General features: G+C 38.7%; 1 protein-coding gene across 4 annotated transcripts in view; it reads left to right on the top strand.

Annotated features, from left to right (window-relative positions):
• The first annotated feature begins 2,156 nt into the window (after positions 1-2,156).
• The window catches only part of TIPARP (TCDD inducible poly(ADP-ribose) polymerase), a 32,844-nt gene continuing 11,818 nt past the window's right edge, over positions 2,157-23,182 (top strand). The window contains exons 1-3 of one of the 4 annotated variants that reach the window (XM_021934724.2): positions 2,157-2,199; positions 5,990-6,947; positions 22,351-22,519. In XM_021934724.2, coding sequence (XP_021790416.1) covers positions 2,193-2,199; positions 5,990-6,947; positions 22,351-22,519 — 1,134 coding nt within the window. In that variant the 5' untranslated portion in view covers positions 2,157-2,192. Of the gene's footprint in view, positions 2,200-2,658; positions 3,109-3,863; positions 4,074-4,131; positions 5,085-5,989; positions 6,948-22,350; positions 22,520-23,182 lie in introns of those variants that run through there. The other 3 variants (XM_009201479.4, XM_009201481.3, XM_009201480.4) reach the window with 3 other exon arrangements.

The following is a 23,182-nucleotide window of genomic DNA, read 5'->3' as shown; positions in this document are numbered from 1 at the left end:
TGTTTTTCTTTAATTAACATGTTTCTTAATCTTACAATAATTTGGTATATTTACAGAATTATCAGGAAATGTTACAGGAGTTGTATTTGTGACTGTTCTTCTATTTCTGACATACCAACTCACATTACTATCTAACTGGCAGAGCCTAGAAGAAGACTAGTTAGGAGACATGATAGTTTATTAGCTAAGAATGTGTTCATCTATACAGAACAGGCAAGTTTAATAAAATTGGGATTTACTTTTTAAACATATTAAGTCTAGAGGCAGCCAGTCTAGGATGGCTACAGCAGTTTCAAGATGTTATGAGTGACCCAGTTTCCTTCTATCTTTCTGCCCCAGCATCCTTAGTTTGTTGCTTCCATCTTTATATTTTCCACATCATATTCACCTTCATTTTTGTCATGAAACTCCATCTCCATCCTGTTATTATTCTAGAAGAAAGAACAAAAGGAAGAAATTCAAGGGGTGACTCTGTATTAGGAAAGGAAATGCTTTTCTAGAAATCTCAAGCATGTGTCTAGAAGTGTATCTCACAGCCATCCATAACTGCAAGGGATCTAGGGAAATGAATTTTTCAGGTAGGCACATTGTCATCCCTCTTTCAAAAAAAGATGGGCCACATCCAAGGTAGAGATTGTAGAGGATACCTTTTCTGGAGCAGTAAAACTTCAGCAGTCTGAGGAGCCTAAATCCAAGATTTTGAGTTCAGAGTTTGGTGCCATTTTTCCCTTTGAGGCAATTAACATTCAGAAAGCAGTAGTGGAGAGAGGCTGAGAAACTAGCCAGAGTTTTCAACTGCCTCAAGGGGAGTGGGTGTGGGATTGGGCGGGTAAAAATTTTGAGTTCAGGACCTAAGAAGAAAAGATTTTAAGTTGGAACTGGGTTATACCCTGGAAGTAACTTTTAATTATTCTCCGATTGGATTAAGGTGGTCTGTCCCTAATCTAAATGACTACCAATATGTCACACCTCCCAATATTCACAATCTTGTGTAGTTCCTTCCCACACTGACGCTGAGCTTGGCCATGTGACTTGCTTTGGCCAGTGACACATTAGTAAGCATGATAAAAGTAAAGGCTTGCACATTGAGGCTTGTCTTTTTGGAATGTCCCCTCTTGCAATCCTAAGATTATGATGCTGTGAGGAAGCCTAAATTAGCCATATGGAGAAGCCATGTAGAGAAAAACCAAGGTATATAGCTAACAGACTTCTTTCTGTTCCAGCATCCTTAGCTTGTGGCTTCCATCTCCATATTTTCCACATCATGTTCACGTTCATTTTTGTCATGAAACTCCATCTCCATCCTCAAGTCCCAAGACTTATGACCACTTAAGCCATTCCAGCCAGGCCCCATTATGCCCACACTAATTGAAGCCCCAGACATTATGGAGCAGAAATGAACCACCTGTACTATGTCCTGACTGAATTCCTGTGCCAGAGAATTCAGAATCATGAGCAAATAAAAGAGCCATTGTTTTAAGTCATTATATTTTGGGGGTAGTTTGAACACAGCAATAAATAACTGAAGTACTACTAAAAGCATAACGAATGTATAACAACCTAATTGTTAGAAGGGAGTGGAATTAAAAATAATCTACAAGAAGGCACAAAAGGACAGAAAAGAAACAGAACAAACAAGAAAAATAGAAAGCCAAGAGTAATACGGTAAATTCAAATATGAGCTTCTAGGCAATTCTATGTATGAGTAGTCACAGACCAAGATCTGTCTCAGTAAGATTTTAAATATAAAGTTTTTCATCTTTTACCTATTATCCTCTGAATTCCGCCCATATCATTTTCACCTTAGTTTAATGGCCCTGCCTTGATGCAATTTGAAATAAGCTGCTGAGGAGATAACATCCTTAATCTATTCATTGCTGGTGTGCTTACCCAGTCTGGTTTAGAACAGTTTAATAAAGGCTTAGAATCATAATGTCTATGATTATTACCTTTTAGCTCCTAGGTTTTACTGACTTCCATGTCTGGAATTACCAGCACTTTTGTTTTTTCATACATACGGATTATATGAACTAAATGTATTGTTTCTTCCTTCACTACTGAAAATCTATTCAATATATGGAGTTACACTTTAAAGTATTTTACAGCCCAGAAAATATGGCCATTCTGTATGTGCTGTGTATTTCAGAGGTGCTCTGCAAGCTCCATGAGGACAGGCATGAAGTCCAGGCTACATGATTGGTACGTAATAGACGCTCTGAGAGACATTTGCTGAATGAATAAATTAGTCACTACGGCGTTTGTGGGCTTTAAAACACAAGTAAATGAGCTTTTATCATCAAAACCTCAGAGCTAGGTTCCCCTTCTGCAAGGTGGCGTACAAAGCCCACGAAACAGTCGGCCGCCGCAGGTGCGCAGCCCGTCCGGCCTGTCCGGCGCGGGGCAGGCGACCTCGTCTGGTGGCAGTGGCGGAGGCAGCCGTTTGCTTCCTCACAGGGTGCGTCGACATCAGGGGCTGGAGGCGTCTGGGGAGGAGGCAAATAAACAAAGCCAACCGCACCGAAACGGGTCGTTCCGTTTCACATCCTCCCTCGGGTGCCTGGGTCTCCTCGGAACAAAGTGACCCACCATCTGTCCGCAGGCAGGTGGAGCCCGTCCCACGCGGCACACGCCTTCCTTTCTCACAGTCGCGTGGAGACGCGGACCCGCGGGGACACCGCCGGCGCGAGAAAGGACACGCCCCCTCGCGGGAACACAAGTCCACGGCACACAACCTGCGCGCCTCCCCTCGAACGAACGCGCACGCGCGCGCAGGGGGCGGGTCTTCTTCTCGGCACCCACTGAGCGCCCGGCCTCCTCACCCCACCCCACCGCGCTCCGGCCGCCCAGGCTCCGCCTCCGCGACGGGCCGTCGGGAGGAGGCGACCGGAAGCCACTTAAAGCAGAGATCGAGGTGACAGGCGAGCTGGCTGGACTCGGAGCGCGATCGAGGCTTTCTGCGTTCGCGGCGGCGGAATGGCCCGTGCGCGGCTGGCCGCGTCGCCGCTCTGTGGTCCCTAGACGCCGACTCCCGCCTTCGGCGCTGACCTCCGGCGCGGACACTGCTTTCGACTCGGCTCCTGTCGTCCGTTCTCTCAGGGTCCCTTTCAGGTAAAGGGCTCCGGGAGGGCACTGAGGGGCTGAGGGACCCTAGCGGGGAGTGCGAGCGCCGGCCTCGCGGCTCCGGCCCCGCGCCGGGAGTGTGCCGGGCTCTCGCGGATCGGGTGATTGATTTTGAGACTGCCCTTTGTACCGAATTCACTCGGGTCCCGTCAGCATCATGATGGAATTGGTTACACTTCTTAGGCACTTAGAGCTTCTGGCAGGTGTATACATCAGACCGAGGCGCCGAAGGATTTAGTTGGGGTCGCCGGCGCCTGCCCCTTCCCCGTTGGTCAGGGTGGGGGCGCGTCTATGCAGCCTCCCCCGCGGGCCGACCCCGGGTGCTCTGAGGCGCCGAGGAGCCCTTCCCAGAGCCGGGGGAGGGCACGGCGGCTGCGGGAGTCTTCCGGCTACCCCGCGTTTCGGGCTGCAGCCCAGAAGTTTGGAAGCTGTTTTCACGTTAACTTTGAGAGCGCGCAAGTCTTCGTCTTCCTCCCCGCCGCCGCGGGAAGCGCCAGCCGCGTTTCCCCGGCGCTTCGCAGCTCAGTTCTGCGAGCCCCCAAGTCCCGCTGGACGCTCTTCGGGAGGTGGGCTGAGGGGATAAAAAAGAATTAAAGGCAGAAGGCGCTGCGAGTGGCCTCTCGGATGTAGGGAGGCCGGGGCGGGTCGTTGGTCCGAAGGAGGCTGGACAGGGGTTGGGGGGCGCCCAGGCGCCTGCTGAGGGGAAGGCGGGGGCGGGGACGCCCGGGAACACCCGGAATTGCAGAGCCGGGCGGCGCCTCAGCGGCGCTGCGCGGAGTTGGCGCGGCCCGGGACCGGGAGCTGAGCAAACCGCCGCGGCCGGCAGGAGGCGTCGCTCGGACCCGGGCTCGGCGCCGGGGTGTCGCGCGGCGGCGGGCGGGCAGGCTTTGGAGCGGCGGTTTCTTCCGAAAGTGCATTCGGCCGGGAGTGCTGGAGAACCCCGGCGTCACGAGGTGAGGGGTGTCGCGGGGTGTCGCGGTGTGTCGCCTGCAGCTGGAGACCGGAGGATGTGTCCTTCGCATCTTTATTTTTCTGTTATGAAAACTAATTGAGGAACTAGGTTCTAGTGGCTTTCCCCCTCCAGCCACTCCTCCAGTTCTCTGCTGCTTCCTCCCAGTTTTGTTTCCGAGTTTGATGAAGGGCAATAATAGGAAAAGTTGCGCGCGCGCTTGCAGACACACATATAAATAAAATCGATTTAGTGTCTCTTTTACCTTGATTGGGTTTGATAGGAGTGGTTAGAGTGTGTGCGCGTGGGGAAAGCGCAGTCCGGTTTGGTATGGTGGAGAGGGAATACCAATTCCCTCTGTGCCAATTGTGCCTTGAGGCAATAGCACCAAATGATGAATAATAACGCCTGGCTTGGCTGCTTTCCAGTTGATTTATGTCTCATGTCAGATCCCTTCTTCTTCGTGAAGCTTTCCCTAACAATGCCAACTCACAGTGAACTCTCCTTTTTCTGCCTTTTCCTTTTGTACTTTTGTACATTTAACACTTTGTTATAAACTGTGCTTTGTATTTTACTTTTCTGAATGTGATGGACTTCTTACACATAGATTTATGACTCTCTCCAATTAGATTTTTAATATTCACTTTTGGGGACACTCAGTTTTATCTTTCGTTGTTGACCCACAAACACCAAAGAACTAAGCATTTGATATGTGCTTTTCTTAAGTAATTCAGCCGACAAAATATATGTGGAACACCAGCTGTGTGCATTGTGGTAGCTAGGCACTTTACTGGGCACCTAGGATGCATATTTGATTAAGTCATGGGACCTTGCGTCACAGATCTCTCTCAGTTTATTGGACAAGAGAGAAGAGGATTAATTGCTCATCACCATTCCTTTCTCACCTGGCACAATCTCAGTAAATGTTTTCAAATTTCAGTTTTTTTCAAGGGGTCTGATTCTTGGAAGAAAGGACTTTTTTTGTCTCAGTAGTTGATTAGGAATCTGAAATTTGGTGCGTGTTTTATATTGTTGTTTTGTTTTTCTATAATATGCCTTCATTTGCCCTTTAAAAATGTATATATGTAACTTTTCTAAGGATGAGAAATATGCCATTTGCCCTTTAAAAATGTATATATGTAACTTTTCTAAGGACGAGAACTAGGAGGCTTTTTCTGTGTTACCAAGTTGTGCTTGTCTTCTGACACAGTGTGCAGTGGTTGTTGCTGATGGGGCTTCGTTACTAAACACACCCTTATATTCCATCAGTAATGGTAATGTTTTTGGGGGTTGCAAAAGTAGACTCAACATTTTTGGATAGTATATTAGAGCTTTCTGAATATAGAAATGCTTAACAAACTCCTGGCTTTCTCCCATATAGTATTTCAGTTGAGAGCCCCTGTTTCTTGTGTATATTCTTATACCCTTAAATTCACTCACTGTTTAAGTTTGAAGTTTATCTTTCATTTGATGAACTTTTAAACTTTTTGTCAACTCATGAGATAGGTGATACATCAACAACTATGAAGAGAACCGCAAAGCTGAGGGGAAGTGTGGTTTCCCTGCTGTCATCATCTAGACACAGTTATTTCTACCTCCCATTTCCCACCCCACTCTAGCCTTATAGTAAAAATTCATAACCTGGCAGAATTTCAAACTCTTGTGTATTCAGCCCACAAATGCATGCCAGTGGCCTATTGAAAGACTCTTCTACTTTTACCTGCTGGGTGCTTTTGGATAGCCTTGGGTGCTTTGGAGCCTTAATTTCTCAATAAAATTTAACATTGACCTGTAAAAACTAAATATAGTATAAGAGGAATGGTTTCAGGGAATTAGGACAAAAACAAAACATTTTAGTGAATGAATGAAATCCACTTGCTGTCAGTTTGTAAATGAGCATCTTCCTTCCTTTCCTCGTAGAATTTTTAGACTCTGAGGAGCAGTTGGAACTAATCCACATCATGGAAATGGAAACCACCGAACCTGAGCCAGACTGTGTAGTGCAGCCTCCCTCTCCTCCTGATAACTTTTCATGCCAAATGAGACTCTCTGAGAAGATCACTCCATTGAAGACTTGTTTTAAGAAAAAGGATCAGAAAAGATTGGGAACTGGAACCCTGAGGTCTCTGAGGCCAATATTAAACACTCTTCTAGAATCTGGCTCGCTTGATGGGGTTTTTAGATCTAGGAACCAGAGTACAGATGAGAACAGCTTACATGAACCTATGATGAAGAAAGCCATGGAAATCAATTCATCATGCCCACCAGCAGAAAATAATATGTCTGTTCTGATACCTGATAGGACAAATGTTGGGGACCAGATACCGGAAGCCCATCCTTCCACTGAAGCTCCAGAACAAGTGGTTCCAATCCAAGATCACAGCTTTCCATCAGAAACCCTCAGTGGGACGGTGGCAGATTCTACAGCAGGTCACTTCCAGACTGATCTCTTGCACCCAGTTTCAAGTGATGTTCCTACTAGTCCTGACTGCTTAGACAAAGTCATAGATTATGTTCCAGGCATTTTCCAAGAAAACAGTTTTACAATCCAATACATTTTGGACACCAGTGATAAACTGAGTACTGAGCTCTTCCAGGACAAAAGTGAAGAGGCTTCCCTTGACCTCGTGTTTGAGCTCGTGAACCAATTGCAGTACCACACTCACCAAGAGAACGGAATTGAAATTTGCATGGACTTTCTGCAAGGCACTTGTATTTATGGCAGGGATTGTTTGAAGCACCACACCGTCTTGCCATATCATTGGCAGATCAAAAGGACAACTACTCAAAAGTGGCAGAGTGTATTCAATGATTCTCAGGAGCACTTGGAAAGATTTTACTGTAACCCAGAAAATGATAGAATGAGAATGAAGTATGGGTATGTATTTATAACAATGTGTAGAACTGTTGTTAAATGCTATAGAGATGGTAAAGAAGCCTAAAAGCTTAGTAGGGTGGTTTCTTTCAGTAGTAACAGGTTTTCTTTTTTTCCACTATTATTCTTTTGACTATGCTATCCTGATTTTTCATGGTGGGTGAATGCAGGCTATTAACTCAACCAGACAATGAAGGTTTTATGATTTGAACAATTCATATGTCACTCAGTTCAACGTGCGTGTGACTGAGAAGTTGCACATACATTAAATATTGTGAATTAAATACTGTTTTAATCACCCAAGAAAGGCTGGCTTTTGAAAGAAAGTCTGGTGAATCTTACTATAACATAAATAATGAACACCTAATTTGTTTAATTTTAAAGCTCTGCACATTGAGTAGCTGTTATTTTTTAAAGAAGAATAGTATTGTCAGAGATGTTTGTGGCCCTCTTCATTTCGAATGGTATAAACATCTTTTCTGTGAGTGATTCAGAAGTTCTTCCCATACTTCTGGATCTTTTTATTAGTTTCCTTGGAGCTTTTCTCCATTAAGTTTGTATTATAGATAAAATAAATTTTTCCAGAATTTAGGATACTTTTTTTTTAATTTGGAAGAGTCCTTTAACAATCGGTGAAGGGATGAATTTATGTTAAGGTATGTTTATTACTCAAACAATTATCCTTGAGTTTTGGTATGCCAGATGTGTGTATACACATAACTCAGTTCTTTTAGTATGGATGTCTAAGCAGCATTCACTGGCAGGGAACTGGTATTTCTACATCTGAATTCTTCTTTAAAATTTAAAATGAAGAAAATGATAGTTGCCTGATGTAAAGTTGCTTATGCAAAAATGGCTATATAATAAGCATTAATCTTTGCATCTCTAAGTTATTTCTCCTGTAGCATAGAAGGAGCTAAAGTGTGTGGTGTTAATAGCTATTTGTGTATGACCAACAGTAAGGATTAAAATTAAAAGGGAGAGGAGAGCACTTCTGTCCATGCTGCCTGATTGGGGAGGCCATGAGGGCAACCTAACACCTTCATAGCTACTGAATGGCCTGGTATAGTACTGAGATGCATGACCCATATTGGGGGTGGGGAGAGGGGAGTGGAAATACACTGAATATACCATCCCAGAAGTCCAGGAGAAAGCACTTCCTTAAGAGTCATCTTTGTTCACAGATATGTTGGTTTACACTACCCATGTATTTAGAGAGTCAGCAAATGGTGGCAGTAAACCATTTCCAAGTTGTCTGATTCTGATAGTTTTCATGTCAGCCCTCTGAATTCTGACTGGTGCGAGAGCTTGTTCACATTACAGAAACTTGTTCTTTTTTTTTTTTTCATTTATCTCGTTCCCTTCAGTAATGGGTAAATGGTTGTCTTTTAATAATTTTAATATTTCAGTTATATAGTACAGAAATCCATGTGTCTTTTTAGCAACTTAATTATCATGAGACTTGAACTTTGCATTTTGTGTTTCAAAAGGGAAGTGTGGAACAAGAAGAGAAACAGTATAAAGCCCAAATTCAAAAGTATTACATAGAAGACCCTATGAGATAAAAGTAAGGTCATATCAAGAGTATAGTTTTCCTGACTGTAAATGTATTATCTTGATAATATATTACATTCAAGATTCCACCTTGCTTCTGTAGTGAAAGTCTTATAATACAGCTAAGTACTTTTAACTTACTTTTTCAAACCAGCATTGGAAGAGAAAAATGTTTTTCCATTTTATCTTAAAAATATTTTTAATAAGGTATTTTCCAAAATCTCTGTTGCCCATGAGCTAGCAATTCTAATTGCTATGTCAAGGGTAATTAATTTTATATACTCTCAAAGCCACTCTAATCCTTCTATCTCCAGATTGCAAAACTCTGCAGAACAGTGGCTCCCACTTCACTCTCATGAAGCAAATTTCCAGTCCGCTGAGTACTTCAGCATCTTGGTACATTAAGTTTCTATCTGTTTGAATTGATCAGGAAGAAACTAGCAGGATTATTGGCCAACACATGACATTCTGTTACCATGAGAACAAGGCAAGACAATCATTTTGATCCTAGAAAATCCAGGAATTCTTAGGTCAGGAGCATATGGGTGTTTTTTATCCTTTGGTAAGATTATTTTGCTTAAGAACAGACATAGATATAGGCCCATAAGCATGCATTATTGTATTATGAGGTAGTTGCAATGGGTGCTTGATTTCCAAATCAGTTTTAATGAAGTAAACTGATGTTTATCTGACACTTGGGAAAAGAAAAGTATAAGTGAATTATTATAATTATCATTGCTCCTACTACATTGTTAGTGGTAATAAGTGGTCCAATCCTGGGAAAATAACAAAAAGTGTTAACTGTTAAATTACTAGTAAAGTGAAGTTCTCTGAAGATTACAGGAAGAAATGTTGTAATATAGTAGATAGCTAAGTGTCAAAAATTAGGCTTTTGGGAAGTTGACCTGTGGTCATTGCAACCTGGTTTTCCTTGTATTCTAAAGCGATGTTGTGTTTCCTGGCAACAAGATGCAGATAACGGCATGTTGAGCCTTGCTGAGAGATTCACAAACAAGCTGAAGCAGCCCAGGTTCACATGGTTACCACATTATTTGGCTAAAGCTATTAATCTCTGTGGTCAGGCCTGTAAAGCTGGTCTATCTGTGCAGATTGCACATAACCAGGAAGTGTGTGTTCAGCTGTGTATATGTCCAAGTTGGAACCAGCAGTCTTTGGATTCAGAAATAATGAATAATGAATGGCAGTTGTTTATCCCACTGTTTTCAGTAGTTTATATGGTTTGGTAAATCATTATATTCTGTATCCATAACATCTTCATTGTGTGATACTTGGGGAAAGTTCATAGTTCTGGGTCTCTAGCAGAGACGAAAGTTCATAGTTTCAAACTGTACAGATAAAAATCTTTTTATTTAGCTTTGCAAATGTATTGGATTTAATACCTAAATCTCAATTAGATGTATAGTGTTCATTTTATTCTCAGGAATGAAATTGGAAAGGAAGTTGAACTAGATAAATTCACAGGACCTTTCCAACTTTTTAGTCAAGATGCTCAGATACTAAAAGCACATTAAGAAAGGATTTCAATAATACATGCTTATTTATTCCTTGTAATGAAATTATGATGTAATCTCACTTTGCTTTCTCATTCTGCTTTTGTACATCTACAAACGTTCATTGCCAACATCAACTGCATACTAGTGTGTATGAACTTCCCAGATATAGATGCTGAGGCTTCTTTTTTGCACACGAGATGAGCCTTGGAGAATTTCCAAATTCCAAATATACAGTTGAGAAACAACATTGAGTGTTGTGTTTTAGATTAAGAAAGCACAGTCTCGAACAGTGTAGGCACTCATCCTTAGTAGACGATGACATCGGATGGCAGAATTAAGCAGTTTTAAAAGAGCCTTGCACACTGTGGAGTACTGTTGTGGATAATTGAAATTATGGAGGTTGTGCAAATCTCTCTTTAGCAAACAAGATCACCACTAGTTTCATATTACATTCATTTTAAATTGAGCCAGAACAATTTTCTAGTTATTTCCACCTATCAAGAAGGGACACACTGCAAACCTTATTTTGGAGGCTACCTGCAGGTGCACATATGACCAGTGATTATTTCTAATTCTGAATTTATTGAAACAGAGTGGAGGTGAAGAGGAAGAGGAAAGTTGTAAACCCTGAATCCATTATTAATTTTTTTCAGAGGACAGGGTTTTTTTCTTTTGGGATTAATGCTCACTGATAGGGAGTTTTAGTTGCTTTAAGGCTTAAGGCTAGAGTGTTGTCAGTTTTAGTTGCTGAGTGATTTTGATTGCTAATTGCCCTTAGAAGTCTATTTTTAAAATCTGTCCAAGGGACAATGCCATTAGATGACTTCACAGAAACTCTATATAAAAGAGAAATGTATATCAATGATCATAAAAAGCGTATACTGTTATAATCCCTATATGACTTGCATAGTGAATTAGCTAAACTAGAGCAAGCTCCTGAACTCTACTGGAGTAGTTAAATTAGCCAAGTTAGCTGTGGCGTGCACAGCTGTGATGATGTATGAACTAACTCATTATGTGTTATTGATAACACTGGAGAGAGGAAAACAGCTGAAACTTACTATGCCTTGTGACTTTTGGTAGTTCTTGAATATACACAGCTGGATGAGTTTAAATTTATTTTAAAAATTTCTGCCTAAGAGAAAGAGAGCTCCATAAGCAAGAACTGTGTTTGAAGTGACTTTCAAAATGTGTGCCTTGTGCTTTAGGATAAAGCAATCCAATGAATTATTTTTTGTACTTCTTTATGCTACTATTTACATATGAAATACAACTAATTGGCTTCTATCTATACTAATCCAGAGAAGTTACTGGATCTGTGTAGAGCTATCATGGGAATCAATAGCAATCATTTATTCCCTTTTTGGTTTTTCATCAATACGCAGATTAGACTTTTTGAAGCAGCTGCCACCTGGCTTCAGGATGGGGTCATTCTTTTCCTGATGTATTTATGGTAATGAAAATGAACCTTGTCAAAAAGATTTATAACTTTTAAATCAGACAGTTGGAGGAAATAGCTTATAAGGTTATGTGGCATACCCTAAAAATAATTGCATGATACATTATATATTTTATCATTGAGTTAAATCCAAAGCTCTTACTTTTTATTGTAAGTAAGAACAAAAGGGAATACGAGTTGAATATTCCTTATCCGAAATTCTTGGGGACCAGTGTGTTTCAGATTTTGGATTTTAGAATATTTGCATAGTGCCCCGGTTAAGCATCTGAAATCTGAAATGCTTCAGTGAGCATTTGGGTATCATCTTGGTGCTCAGAAAGTTTTGGGTTTGAAGCATTTCCAATTTTCAGATTTGGGGTGCTCAATTTATAGTAGTAACTCCATTCAGTATTTAAAACTTCATTCTGCACATAATGGGCATGAAAAAAAAAAAAATGCTACTTTTGACTGATAGCTCTGTTGTGTCCCTGTAAATCTACTTTGTATTATACTAGAATTATCCTATTATACTAGAATTTCTAGATCATAGATTTACAATCTACTATAAAGCAAAGATAAACTTCGTAAGTTCTTCTGTGTATTTCTAATCGTGGTTAGTGATCCTCAGTTTTATTCTGGGTTTGGGTGCTATTCCTAAAGGGTAAAGCAGTATGTAGTCCATGCAAACCTTGACTACTCAAGGAATGCTACAAAAATACAGCTATTTGAAATTATGACTTTCTTCCCATGGTTTCTTTTATTTTTATTTATCATCTCCTGATTTGAGACCACCAGATTCTGCATCCTTTGTCTGATGGTGGTGATTCTGGATTGCATTTAAATTAGGACCTTAAGTCCTCTTAACCTTGGCCAACAACCTTTAATAATTATCAGTCTCCAATTTGTGAGTTGCAGTTGTCTTTTTGTGGAAGGAAAACTTAGTACATGTGTGTGTCATTTTTTGCAAAGGAAAAAACATTTCAAATTGCAAGATAATTATTTTGGCACAACTTGTATGGCTAGTTCAAATTGGACACTGTCAAAGTTTTGAAAGAAACTCACTTTGTAAAAGTAGTAGAGTTTCCCTTTTATAATAAGATTGGGGTCTTAAGGTAAAGTGAATTCGAAAGATTTTGTATCTTTGAAAAAGACCACAGTGCCAAAGGTTAAGCCATTTTCCCTTTCATTCTGGGTTTGAAATAGGTGATAGCCTGAGATCTTAGTTTTACCTCTACTTTGCAACACATTAAACATAAACTGTACAAGGAATGAAATGCTTCTGAAGTTCACCATTTCTAGGAGCAAACAAGCTACATTTTAGATGTGAAGGATTTTTTTTTTTTTTTTTCTTTTTTTTTAAGACAGAGTTTCACCCTTGTTGCCCAGGCTGGAGTGCAGTTGCACCATCTCAGCTCCCGCAACCTCTGCCTCCTGGGTTCAAGCGATTCTCCTGCTTCAGCCATCCTGAGTAGCTGGGATTATAGGCATGCGCCTCCATGTCCGGCTAATTTTGTATTTTTGGTAGAGACGGGATTTCTCCATATTGGTCAGGCTGGTCTTGACCTCCTGACCTCAGATGATCTGCCTGCCTCGGCCTCCCAAAGTGCTGAGATTACAGGCGTGAGCCACCGCGCCCGGCTGATGTGAAGGAATTTCTTTAACAAAACTAAATAGGGCTCATTTTTATATTTATAGATTGTTTATGACAGTGCTTTCTAGGGACTGAAAATTATACCGTATACAGACTCACCCCAATTTAAAATTTCTTCCTTCAAACATTAAACCTAATCCACCCCAATCCCTGACACAGTAACTGAAAGCTTCAGATTTTTAATATAAATAATTCCTTGTGAATAGGGAATTTGACATTACAAGTGATATATTCTGAAATACATTTTTGAAAATTAAGGATTTTATGTACAATAAATTCTGTTTGTAAAGATTTATATTCAATCTGTGAAGAGGACAGTATTGCAGACTTGAGCTAAATATAATCAATTCCGTGATTAGGAACTCAAATTTTAGAAGTTGATGACATTAATAAACTTCTAATTGTCATTTGTGAAACTTCCAATTTTCCTTGCTGACTTAGCTAGTTACTGTTACTAAGGCAAGCATAGAAGAGAGTTAACTAAGCATTCCTATTTGGGTTTCCACACAACAAAATGTATCTGTCTCCTAGATCTTTCTCTGCTCTATGCTGTTTACTTACTGGTAACACCCACTGGACAAGTAAAGAACCTTTGCATGGTCATCACAATGAAAGGATAAGTTCTTACAAGAGTGAGAATGCTAGAGCAACTATTCCTTTTCACCTTCTACAGAAACCAGTGACTTTCGAGTACGTGTACCACAAAAAGTTGTGTAAGGAGTGTGTTGAGAATCGCCCATGACTAAGTTGTCTGAGGAAGAGTTCAGTAAATTTGTATTCTTTATGCAAATTGAAGTCCTCTGTTTTGGTGCTATTGCCTCTGATTTTAGGAAGGATTTGTGAATAATCTTATGTTGAAACGTACTTCTTGTAATGATTAGAAAAGATGTTTAGGCTACACTTACAAGAATTTCTCTTTATTACATTAGCTTTTTTTTTTCTTTTTGAACTAATTTGGAGAATTCTTAAATTGTCCCACTTATATGACATAGCCAAAGAGTTTGGATGATCATCTTTGGTCTAATTTTTCACCAGCACTTGAATGGCAAGGGTGGGGATCAAAGGGTGAACTTTGCTTGCAGTAGTGCATGTGCTTTCAGAATCTTGCATGCACCCTGTGATCTTCACAGTTCCTGCAGCTGATCAAGGTATAGAGAGGGCAAACGGCACAAAATACTCTAAATAATTTCCTGCTGTGGTTGGTCTTTGGTTTCTGACTGTCACCTGGCTTAGCTCTTTCATTTCCAGGCATTTAGAGAGTAAAAATTAGCACAGGATAAACACTGGGTTTGCCTTCTAAGGTTTAATTACTCATCCTAATAAAAGAAAGACATCCCCAACAGAGTCAGGGCAAAGTATGTGAAACAGAAGGACCTTTGCTTGCTTGCTTTCTGACATTTGGATTGGATTATCCAAATGCTGGCGGACATCAGAAGCATTATGTAAAGTGTTTTACAAATTTGTTACTCAGAAATAATTTCGACTCTCTTAACTGATAAAATTGAATCTATCACAGAAACTTGGCTTTGTAGAATCCAACTCCCTCAGAAAAAGTTACCAATTTAAGACTATGTTGAAAGGTTTTGTTATAGCTTATAAAACCTAGACAATAAAAAGACTCTTTGTCTTTTCTATAGGAAGTCTTTTTCTCCAGCAATTTGTTTAAAGAACTATCAGAGTGATGAATTCTCTATATATAGTTTGCTTGTATGCATTCAAATCTCTAGTCTCCTGAAAGCTGTTTACTCATCTCTGGGTTATTAGCATCAAATACATAGTAAGTCACCAACGAGTATATTTCTGATTCTTTCATTGATCAGTTAGTTCATCTGGACTAATTGGGGAAAAAGCCAAAGCTAAATAATAGAAAATTCTGAATAAAAACCTTTTTATGGGAATCATTTGTAATTTAAAAGTCGAAGCAGAAATAAATTAAGCTAATGGTTTATATCTTACTAGGCATTATTAGAAAATATTTTTATGATAACTATAACTAGTATTTATGTGTAAATGAGTGCTGACTTGAGATATTTGAAAGCAACTTAGTTTTAAGTAATTTTATCATTTACATATAGTATTATATTTATGTAGGAAAAATTATAAACACATCTATTTTATTCCTTTTTAAGGGATGTCAAATTCTATATTCAAAAAATTGAATTAACCACTATTTGTGCCTCGAATACATGGGAGACATTTTTTATTGTTTACTTTGAGATTAGATAGAAACCTTTCAGTTTTAAAAATATTTTTCTTAACAGAGGGGATAGCTACTCTTCTTTATAAAAATCAGTGATTGCATAATATAAGGTAGTATAAGGCATGCTACCAACTTTTAAAAACTAACCTGTGCCTTCTATCCCAGCTGTTCTTACAAAAATTAAGTTTCACTTTCTCATCAGGCCATGGTTGAGAAATCTGTCTCACTTATAGTGCCTTCTGTGATCTTAGGACATGTGACTGAACTTGAATAAAAGTTAAGACTGTATGACATTTCTGGTACCTTCATGGTGCAAAATTTAGTCCCACACTACCATAAATAGATGGCAATGAGATCTTCTGATCTTATAAGTGTAATTTTTATTTATGAAAGATTTTAGACTTATCCACATTTTATTGGAAAGTCTTTTTGTGTTCTTTGCTTTGATCTGTAGTTTTGTAATAGAAAACAAACAACAAAAAAAGCCAGCATAACAATATTTTAGTAGGTTCTTTTCCTTAAGTAGATATTGTAATTTGCTTTTAGTGGTTGCGTTGGGGCCAGTGGACTTCATTGTGTGGTATTATTTATTAGGGGTTTAGCAAACATCTAGATGTATGCAAATAGCCATGTCTTAGTATCAGTCTGTTTTGAGAATAAGCTGTGTTATGTTTGTTTAGTTCTCCGCATGCTTTTGGAGAATGTATAATTAAAAAGTTTAAAAACAGATTATCTTTTTTCATTTAGGAAACTTACCTGCCTCTCTTCTATATCTTATCCTTTCTTTTTCATTTCACTGGGTTCACTTCTAGAATGACTTTTAAGACTACAGATGTCTAACAATTTACGAATCAGACATGAGGTTTGGCACACAGATAAATGTGATTTTAGACAGCATCCTTCCCACTAACTTGCTGCCTTCTTGGAAGCAGGAATTTCCAAGATGTCTCAGGAGGTACCAAGGGAGCAGCAACATAGAATTTTGCCTCATAATCCCTTCTTCAAGAACTGATCCCGAGAAATACATTGTATCTTAAGGTGGGGAACACTTTTACCTACCCAAAAATCTTTTGAGGTATTTAGATAAATCCATGATCTGAGTTTTATGTTAATAGTTTTATAGTGTCATAGTGTGGTAATTAAGTATAGAATTTTAAATTCTGAGGCTGGGTGCAGTGGCTTACACCTGTAATCTTAACATTTTGGAAGGCTGAGGCAGAAGGATTGCTTGAGACCAGCCCGGGCAACACGGCAAAACCCGGTCTCTGCAGAAAAATACAAAAATTAGCCGAGTGTGGTGGAGCGTGCCTATAGTCACAGCTACTGGGGATGCTGAGGTGGGGGAGTAGTTTAAGCAAGGGAGTTCAAGGTGGCAGTGAGCCTAGATGACACTATTGCACTCCGGCCTAGGTGACAGAAGGAGACCCTATCTCCAAAAAAAAAGTGAAAGAAAAATTTAACCTCTGGTGAGTATTAAAAGATGTTGCTTTGGATGTAAGCATTTATGAATAAGTTTTGTTGCCGCCCCCCCACAACAGTCCTCTGCTACTTATTTGAGGCAGTGTTAGCAAAAAATCTTAATTAGTGACAGAATAAGTGACAGTTTTGCTTCTAAAGAAGCAAATTACAAATACATAGTTTTCTGAACTTTAATAATGACACTGTTTTCACGAAATGTGTTGGTATTGTGTATGCCATGGCTTTGATTCTCATTACCTTGTAAAATACTTGAAGGGATATAAGCTTCCAGATATTCCTGCATTGCTAAATGAGTCCTGGAAATATCAAAGCCAGGTATCAAAAGCCAGCTATGTTTTGTTCGCCTGTGAAATTCTTTAGCAGCGGCAAACATATCCCATCTGTCATGCCTGTCTCAAGCCAGTAGCAGAACCTCAGTACTCTCCACATTGCATTTAATCTTTATCCTTCTATCATTATGACACTCTGTTTTGGGAGGTATTTTCACTTTACATCATAATAATAAAAGGGCACTACTAGTTGTATATGGTGAGTCTAGCTGATTAAGGTATGTGTTAATTAGTTTGAGGTCACAGGCTTATCCTTGTAGAAACCAGTTAACTCTTACAGGCAGGAGGAAGCCACAGTTCTGAAGTCTTACCGATCTGGTTAAAACTGTGCAGAGTAGGGTTCAGAAAACTTTGTATTTAATCAACCTATGCCAAAGTCTGAGTTCTATGTTTTATTTCTATCACCTTGCCACTTAAACCTGCTGTATGTCTTGTAATTTGTCTCATTAATAGCACCATTATCCAACCACCCAGACCAGAAACATGGGACACATCCTACTCTCATTTCACTCTCTTCTGCCCCACATGTAATTATCCTTCATGCAGTTAAATTCTAACTCTTAAATACTTCAAATCATTCCTACATTGCCTCCTTAGTCCTCTTTCATCGTATGTCTCATGTGCAGTTCTAATAACTAGAGATGATTGTTCATAGAATAATATTGATAAATATCCTAATATTTAGCAGATGAATGGTTTTCTCTATCAACTGCCAAAAATAAATAAGTAAATCATTCTTCTATACCACTACAATTGGAGTGACCTTTATAAAGGCAAGTCTAGACTTTGTTGAAAATTCACTGGTGTTTCCTACTGCCCATAGAATCAAGACCTAACAACTTAACACAGTAAACAAAGCTCTTCATTATCTGGCCCAAGCCAACTTATCCAGTCCAGTTTTATCCCTTATTTCTCATAGATACATATACTCTAACCTCCCACATGAACTGGGTGTGCCTCTTGCACACTATTCTTGTGTGCCTTGTTTGGTTAGCTTCTACACATGGAGTCACTCTGCATGTGGTGTCCTGCCTCCCATTGTTTGCCTGGTAGCTGGACCTTGCTCACATTTTATCCACTCTGGGATAACTCCTTTGACCACCTGTCTTGACACCTTTCCCAGCAGAGGTAGGCCATCTGCTTCTGACCACCTTTTTGCCACATTTCCCACTATGCCACAGGGTTTCCTTTCCCCACTCGATTGGTGGTCTGTGTCATTTTGCCTTTTTCATTTTTTTATGGCCAAAGCAGAGCCCAGTACCAAATTAATGTGTCTACTTTAAGTTACTTTGCTTTTTTTTGGTCTCATTTTCTTCTTGGTTATAAACACTTTATAAATAGAGAAACTGCCTAAAATGGTTACACTCTTTACTGAGCTCCCAGATGCATAAACCCAAGAGCTATTTATCTGAGAAAGAAGTTGTGTTCTTACTATTTTCTATTTCATTTAGCATCTTTTTCTTTTTTAGTTTTGGTTTGCATTCCAACTCTGTTTATTATTCATGTCATAGGTCCTTTTTACTTTCTCTTCAGGATCTTAAATACTAAGATATTAGTATACTTGTTAAAGAAATGTGTGTGGCATACTTTCTGACTTAGTGTGGGTGTTGGTGCTCTGTGCATTGGTAATGTATGTCGGAAAATGTTGGCTTAATTGGTATGTGTAGATATTTGTTGAATAAGAGGAGAACCATTGTTACAAAGCATCTAAATTATGAGAATGGGCGTCCTTTTCAGCATTTTAAATTAGTGTTGTATATGGATTCTTATAGTGGGATGTGTGGTGGTGTGTTGGTGAGACATGCAAAAACAGAATTGTTAATATTTCAGCGGTTCAATTTCATTCTTAATAGCAAAAATCAGCAGTCTGTTCACAAGGTTTTGTTTTTTTCTAGTTCATGATAGGGCTGTATCTTAGATAAAAGAATACTGATGGATTTAGCCATGTGATACAAATAGCAAGATATAAATCCTCCTGTAGAGTGGCTATCACTCATACTCTTTTTTGGCCATCCCTCAGAGATGCCTTTAGGCCAGATGGAGTTTTCATCCACAAGGATTATTGCACCTTGCTTTTACAAAGACACCCTCAATCTCTAGCACTGGCTCTCTTGCTCAGTTTCCAACATCCTGTAATTACTGCTTTGATTCTAACTTATCTGCTCAATACTTTAAATTCCTAACCTTATATCTTAAGGCTCTGACACCCTGGACTTAAGCATCCTCAGTTCGTTGCCTGAAGTCTCTCACATCGCTTGTTTTATCCCCTTATAGGAATTTACAGATTCCCATTTCCTCATCTCTCAGATACCCCTGTTTAGAAGGTCTCCTTTTCCAGCTACTTATACCAATCCTGTCTCCACTTGTCTTTCAAGAAGCAAAGTGCTTGGAGACCTCTTTTTCCTTGTTCTTACACACAGCTCTTGACTTACTAGTGATATTTCCTGTTATTTAAACTGCTCCTAAGATTCTTTTTCTGGCAGAAAGCTATCTTGGATTGATAAAGTAAAACCTCTTAATTTTCCTGACCTGTATCCATTACTGGATGCCAATAACCACCTCCTCTTCCATATTGCTGCATGTTTATTCTTTGTCTCTTATTTCCTGAATGTACTTGCCACTGATGAATTTAGACAGGCAGATGTACTGCTTCTTTGGCTACATTTTGTTAGTTATTCCTCTCTTAACATTCCTAGAAGACAGGGACTACATCTGTTTAATTCTTTGTGTATTGCCCAGTAGAGCCCACCATCGCGATTATCACATATAGATGACTCGTAACTGCTTTCTGATAATAGGAAACAATAGTTTGGTAAAGAAGAATGTGGTGGCTGTTGAACATTTGGCATCCATATTGCACATATTTATGCTGATGCAGATTATGGAGAAAAAAATCTGTTGGCTTTAGATTTTTAAAGCATTCACTGTTTAAGGGAGAGCAGGTGGTAAAATTAATCTCACAAAAAGATAATTTAATGTTTTTCAAATTTGTGATTTTGTCTCTGTCAAGTTTAGAAAAAGCATATTGAAAATCAAATAGAGCTATAACAGTACTTTGATATATCAATCCAAAGAACAGTTGATTATAGTAAATTAGGATTTGTCGTAGAAACTTCATAATGCCCAAAGGACTGACATGCACGAGAATGTAGCAAAAGCTGCAGTTGTAGATGTCTTTCTCATGCAAATCATTATCTATGAAGTCTCAGTAATACAGGCTTAAACAGAAATTGCTAGAGTGATGTCCAGAATAAAATCTGACACTAAACAGCAAAAAGCATTGGCTGTTTATATTATAATGCATGTTAACATAATGACTGCTGTTCTAAGAACTCCTTAAAGGAAATAGTGAGGATTTGTGACTCATAATTGGGAACAGTTGCTGGGCGATAAGCTTAAAGCAGGAAAAATATGTTTAGAAACTTGAAACAGTCTTAACAGGGAGAAAGTTTTTTATCTCACTTCCCAATCATAACATCAGATTCTCCTGAAGTTAATGAAAATTGCTTAAGGCAACTTGATATGACGTTTAATTTAGGCATAGGAGTTCCAGTTTTCAGGACTTTTTTGTTTTTTTGTTTTGTTTTGTCTGTCTGTTTCACTTTTTAGGATTTCCCAGAAACATTTTTCTGTTTGAATTAAATATTCCTATTTACCATAAATCATTTTAAAACAGTGGCCAAATATTATTTTAAACTATGTTATATTGTCTTATTTCATGCTTAATTAAAACTATATGTTGTTTTTGAGACCACATCCAACTAGTTAGTACTCTTACTAAGCAAGAAGTTTGGGGTTTATTGGCAAGATCTTTAGGAATTTTAAAGGAGTATACTGCTTTTTATAAGTTCCATACTTTTTGGCATCATCGGTTGTATGATTGAGTGTTTTTTTCAGTGTAGAACCTGATTCAGAAATTGTGAACATTGGGATGGAGAACGGCAAGTATTTGCATAATCAGTTTTTCAAATATTTGACTGCAGAATCTTTTGTGCACAGAATACCTGTTAATAGTTTTTGAAACAAGTATTCCAAGAGCAGATTTTGGAAAATGTGCTAGCTAACAAAACCCATAGATCAATTTTTTTTTTAGACAGAGTTTCACTCTTTTTGCCCAGGCTGGAGTGCAATGGCACAACTGTAGATCAACTTTAATATCCTTTTCAAAATCCTAATTTACAGCAAGGAAATAAGTTAATTATTGGGAAAATCTGTCTCAGCAACTAGACTTCACATGTACTTTCTGAATGCCACTAGATCTAGAGTATTTCTTGTGTTGTAGACATCCATTTAGAAATCTGTGGTAGACTATGCTACAATATCTATGCTGTTACCATATATTTAATTTTTTATATTATAGTAACTTTCAAACATACACAAGAGAAAAGAAAGAAGAATACAATGACCATTATGCCAGTTATTTGAAATAATGGTTCAAATATTTCCAACTGTAATGAAGTTCCATAAAAGAGGAAACACAAATGTTTTTATTGGTCTACCTTTTATAAATTATTAAGTGAGTCTGATTCATATAGTGGGACTTCCCCTCCAGCAGTATGGAGACATTTGTAAAGTAATGATTCAGCAGCAGTAGACCAGATAATAAGATGACCAAAGTATTCTCAAAGCTAAACCTCATAATAATCCAAACTATTTTTTTTCTTCATGTTTTGCCAACATTTTTCAGCCCACCGGATAAAAGATAATATTGATGTTGGGTGGATTAGTACTGGCTTTATCTGGATTCATTTTATTTTTCCCTTCTTTTATTGTCTTTGATCAGGCAATACTGTGTATTCCTATATTGGCAAGTAAACGGATGGCCTCTGAAAAAAAGGTCAAGCTTCAAGAGAAATTTTCTTTTGTCTATGTTTAGTTTCTACATAGCTTCATAGTAAAACTGACTCCCTGATTGGCTGAGGCCAGCCCACCGTAGAGTGGAGGGTGGACTTATTTTGATTGGGTTAGGCCAGTGGTTCTGTGGGGTTAAATCAATCTTACTGTAATTCCATGGCCTAGAAATTTTGGTCTTGATTAGAAAGGGCATGTAGGAAATGGATGCTGTGGAAACAACCAGCAATAAATATGCTTTTACTCCAAGTAAAGCAAGTTTAGAAAATTCTACCAACAGGCTATGCTATATATTTTTAATGTCCAATGAGATTTTTGGATATTTTTGTTTTACAAATGTATTAACAGGTTTTTGGTGTTTTTTTGTTTGTTTGTTTGTTTGTTTTTTAGAGGACAAGAATTTTGGGCAGATTTGAATGCCATGAATGTGTATGAAACAACTGAATTTGACCAACTACGAAGGCTGTCCACACCACCCTCTAGCAATGTCAACTCTATTTACCACACAGTCTGGAAATTCTTCTGTAGGGACCACTTTGGATGGAGAGAGTATCCTGAGGTATTTACAGGTTCTTTGTTAACAAGTACATTTTTCAAATTTATTTATTTTTTCTTCCTCTATTCTTTTATTCTTTCTTTACAACAATGACTAGGCAGAACTATGCATATAATCAAATAGCTTATGAGTGTCAATGATACAAGAAAACTTTTCTCTTTTTCTTAAAATGTATTTCTTTCCATTAATTTGAAATCCAAAGATAACATACCACTATTATCAGATAAATAAAATGCTTTCCACAGAATCTTACATTATAGAGATGAAATACTTTGACCTGTTGCCACCTATGGAGTAATTTTCACGAGATGAGAATTGGTATAACTTTTGATTATATCTGGCTCCTGGGCTTATGGAGATTGGATCAAGTGTTACACTTAGCATTTTAGAAGCCCAATGGAAACAATCGCTCATGTCTCTGGAAGAAGTACTTGGAAATGTTTATTGAGCTGTGGTCAGATAAATCAGTTATTTACAATTTTCTCCTATGTGCACTTGCATCCTTAGTCTGAGACAGTGATAACAGCCCTTCAGTCTCAAAGCAAGGTTTTAAAATGATGATGGTTTACTTTGCTTCTGAATGACAATTGTGAGTCGTTTAAACATCCTCAGATGGACTTTAGAGATTCATTTCACATTCCAAAGATCTGACTTTTTCAATTTAAG

The sequence above is a fragment of the Papio anubis genome, chromosome 2, assembly GCF_008728515.1.
Source record: "Papio anubis isolate 15944 chromosome 2, Panubis1.0, whole genome shotgun sequence".
Lineage (NCBI taxonomy): Eukaryota > Metazoa > Chordata > Mammalia > Primates > Cercopithecidae > Papio > Papio anubis.
This window is presented reverse-complemented; position numbering and strand designations above follow the sequence as displayed.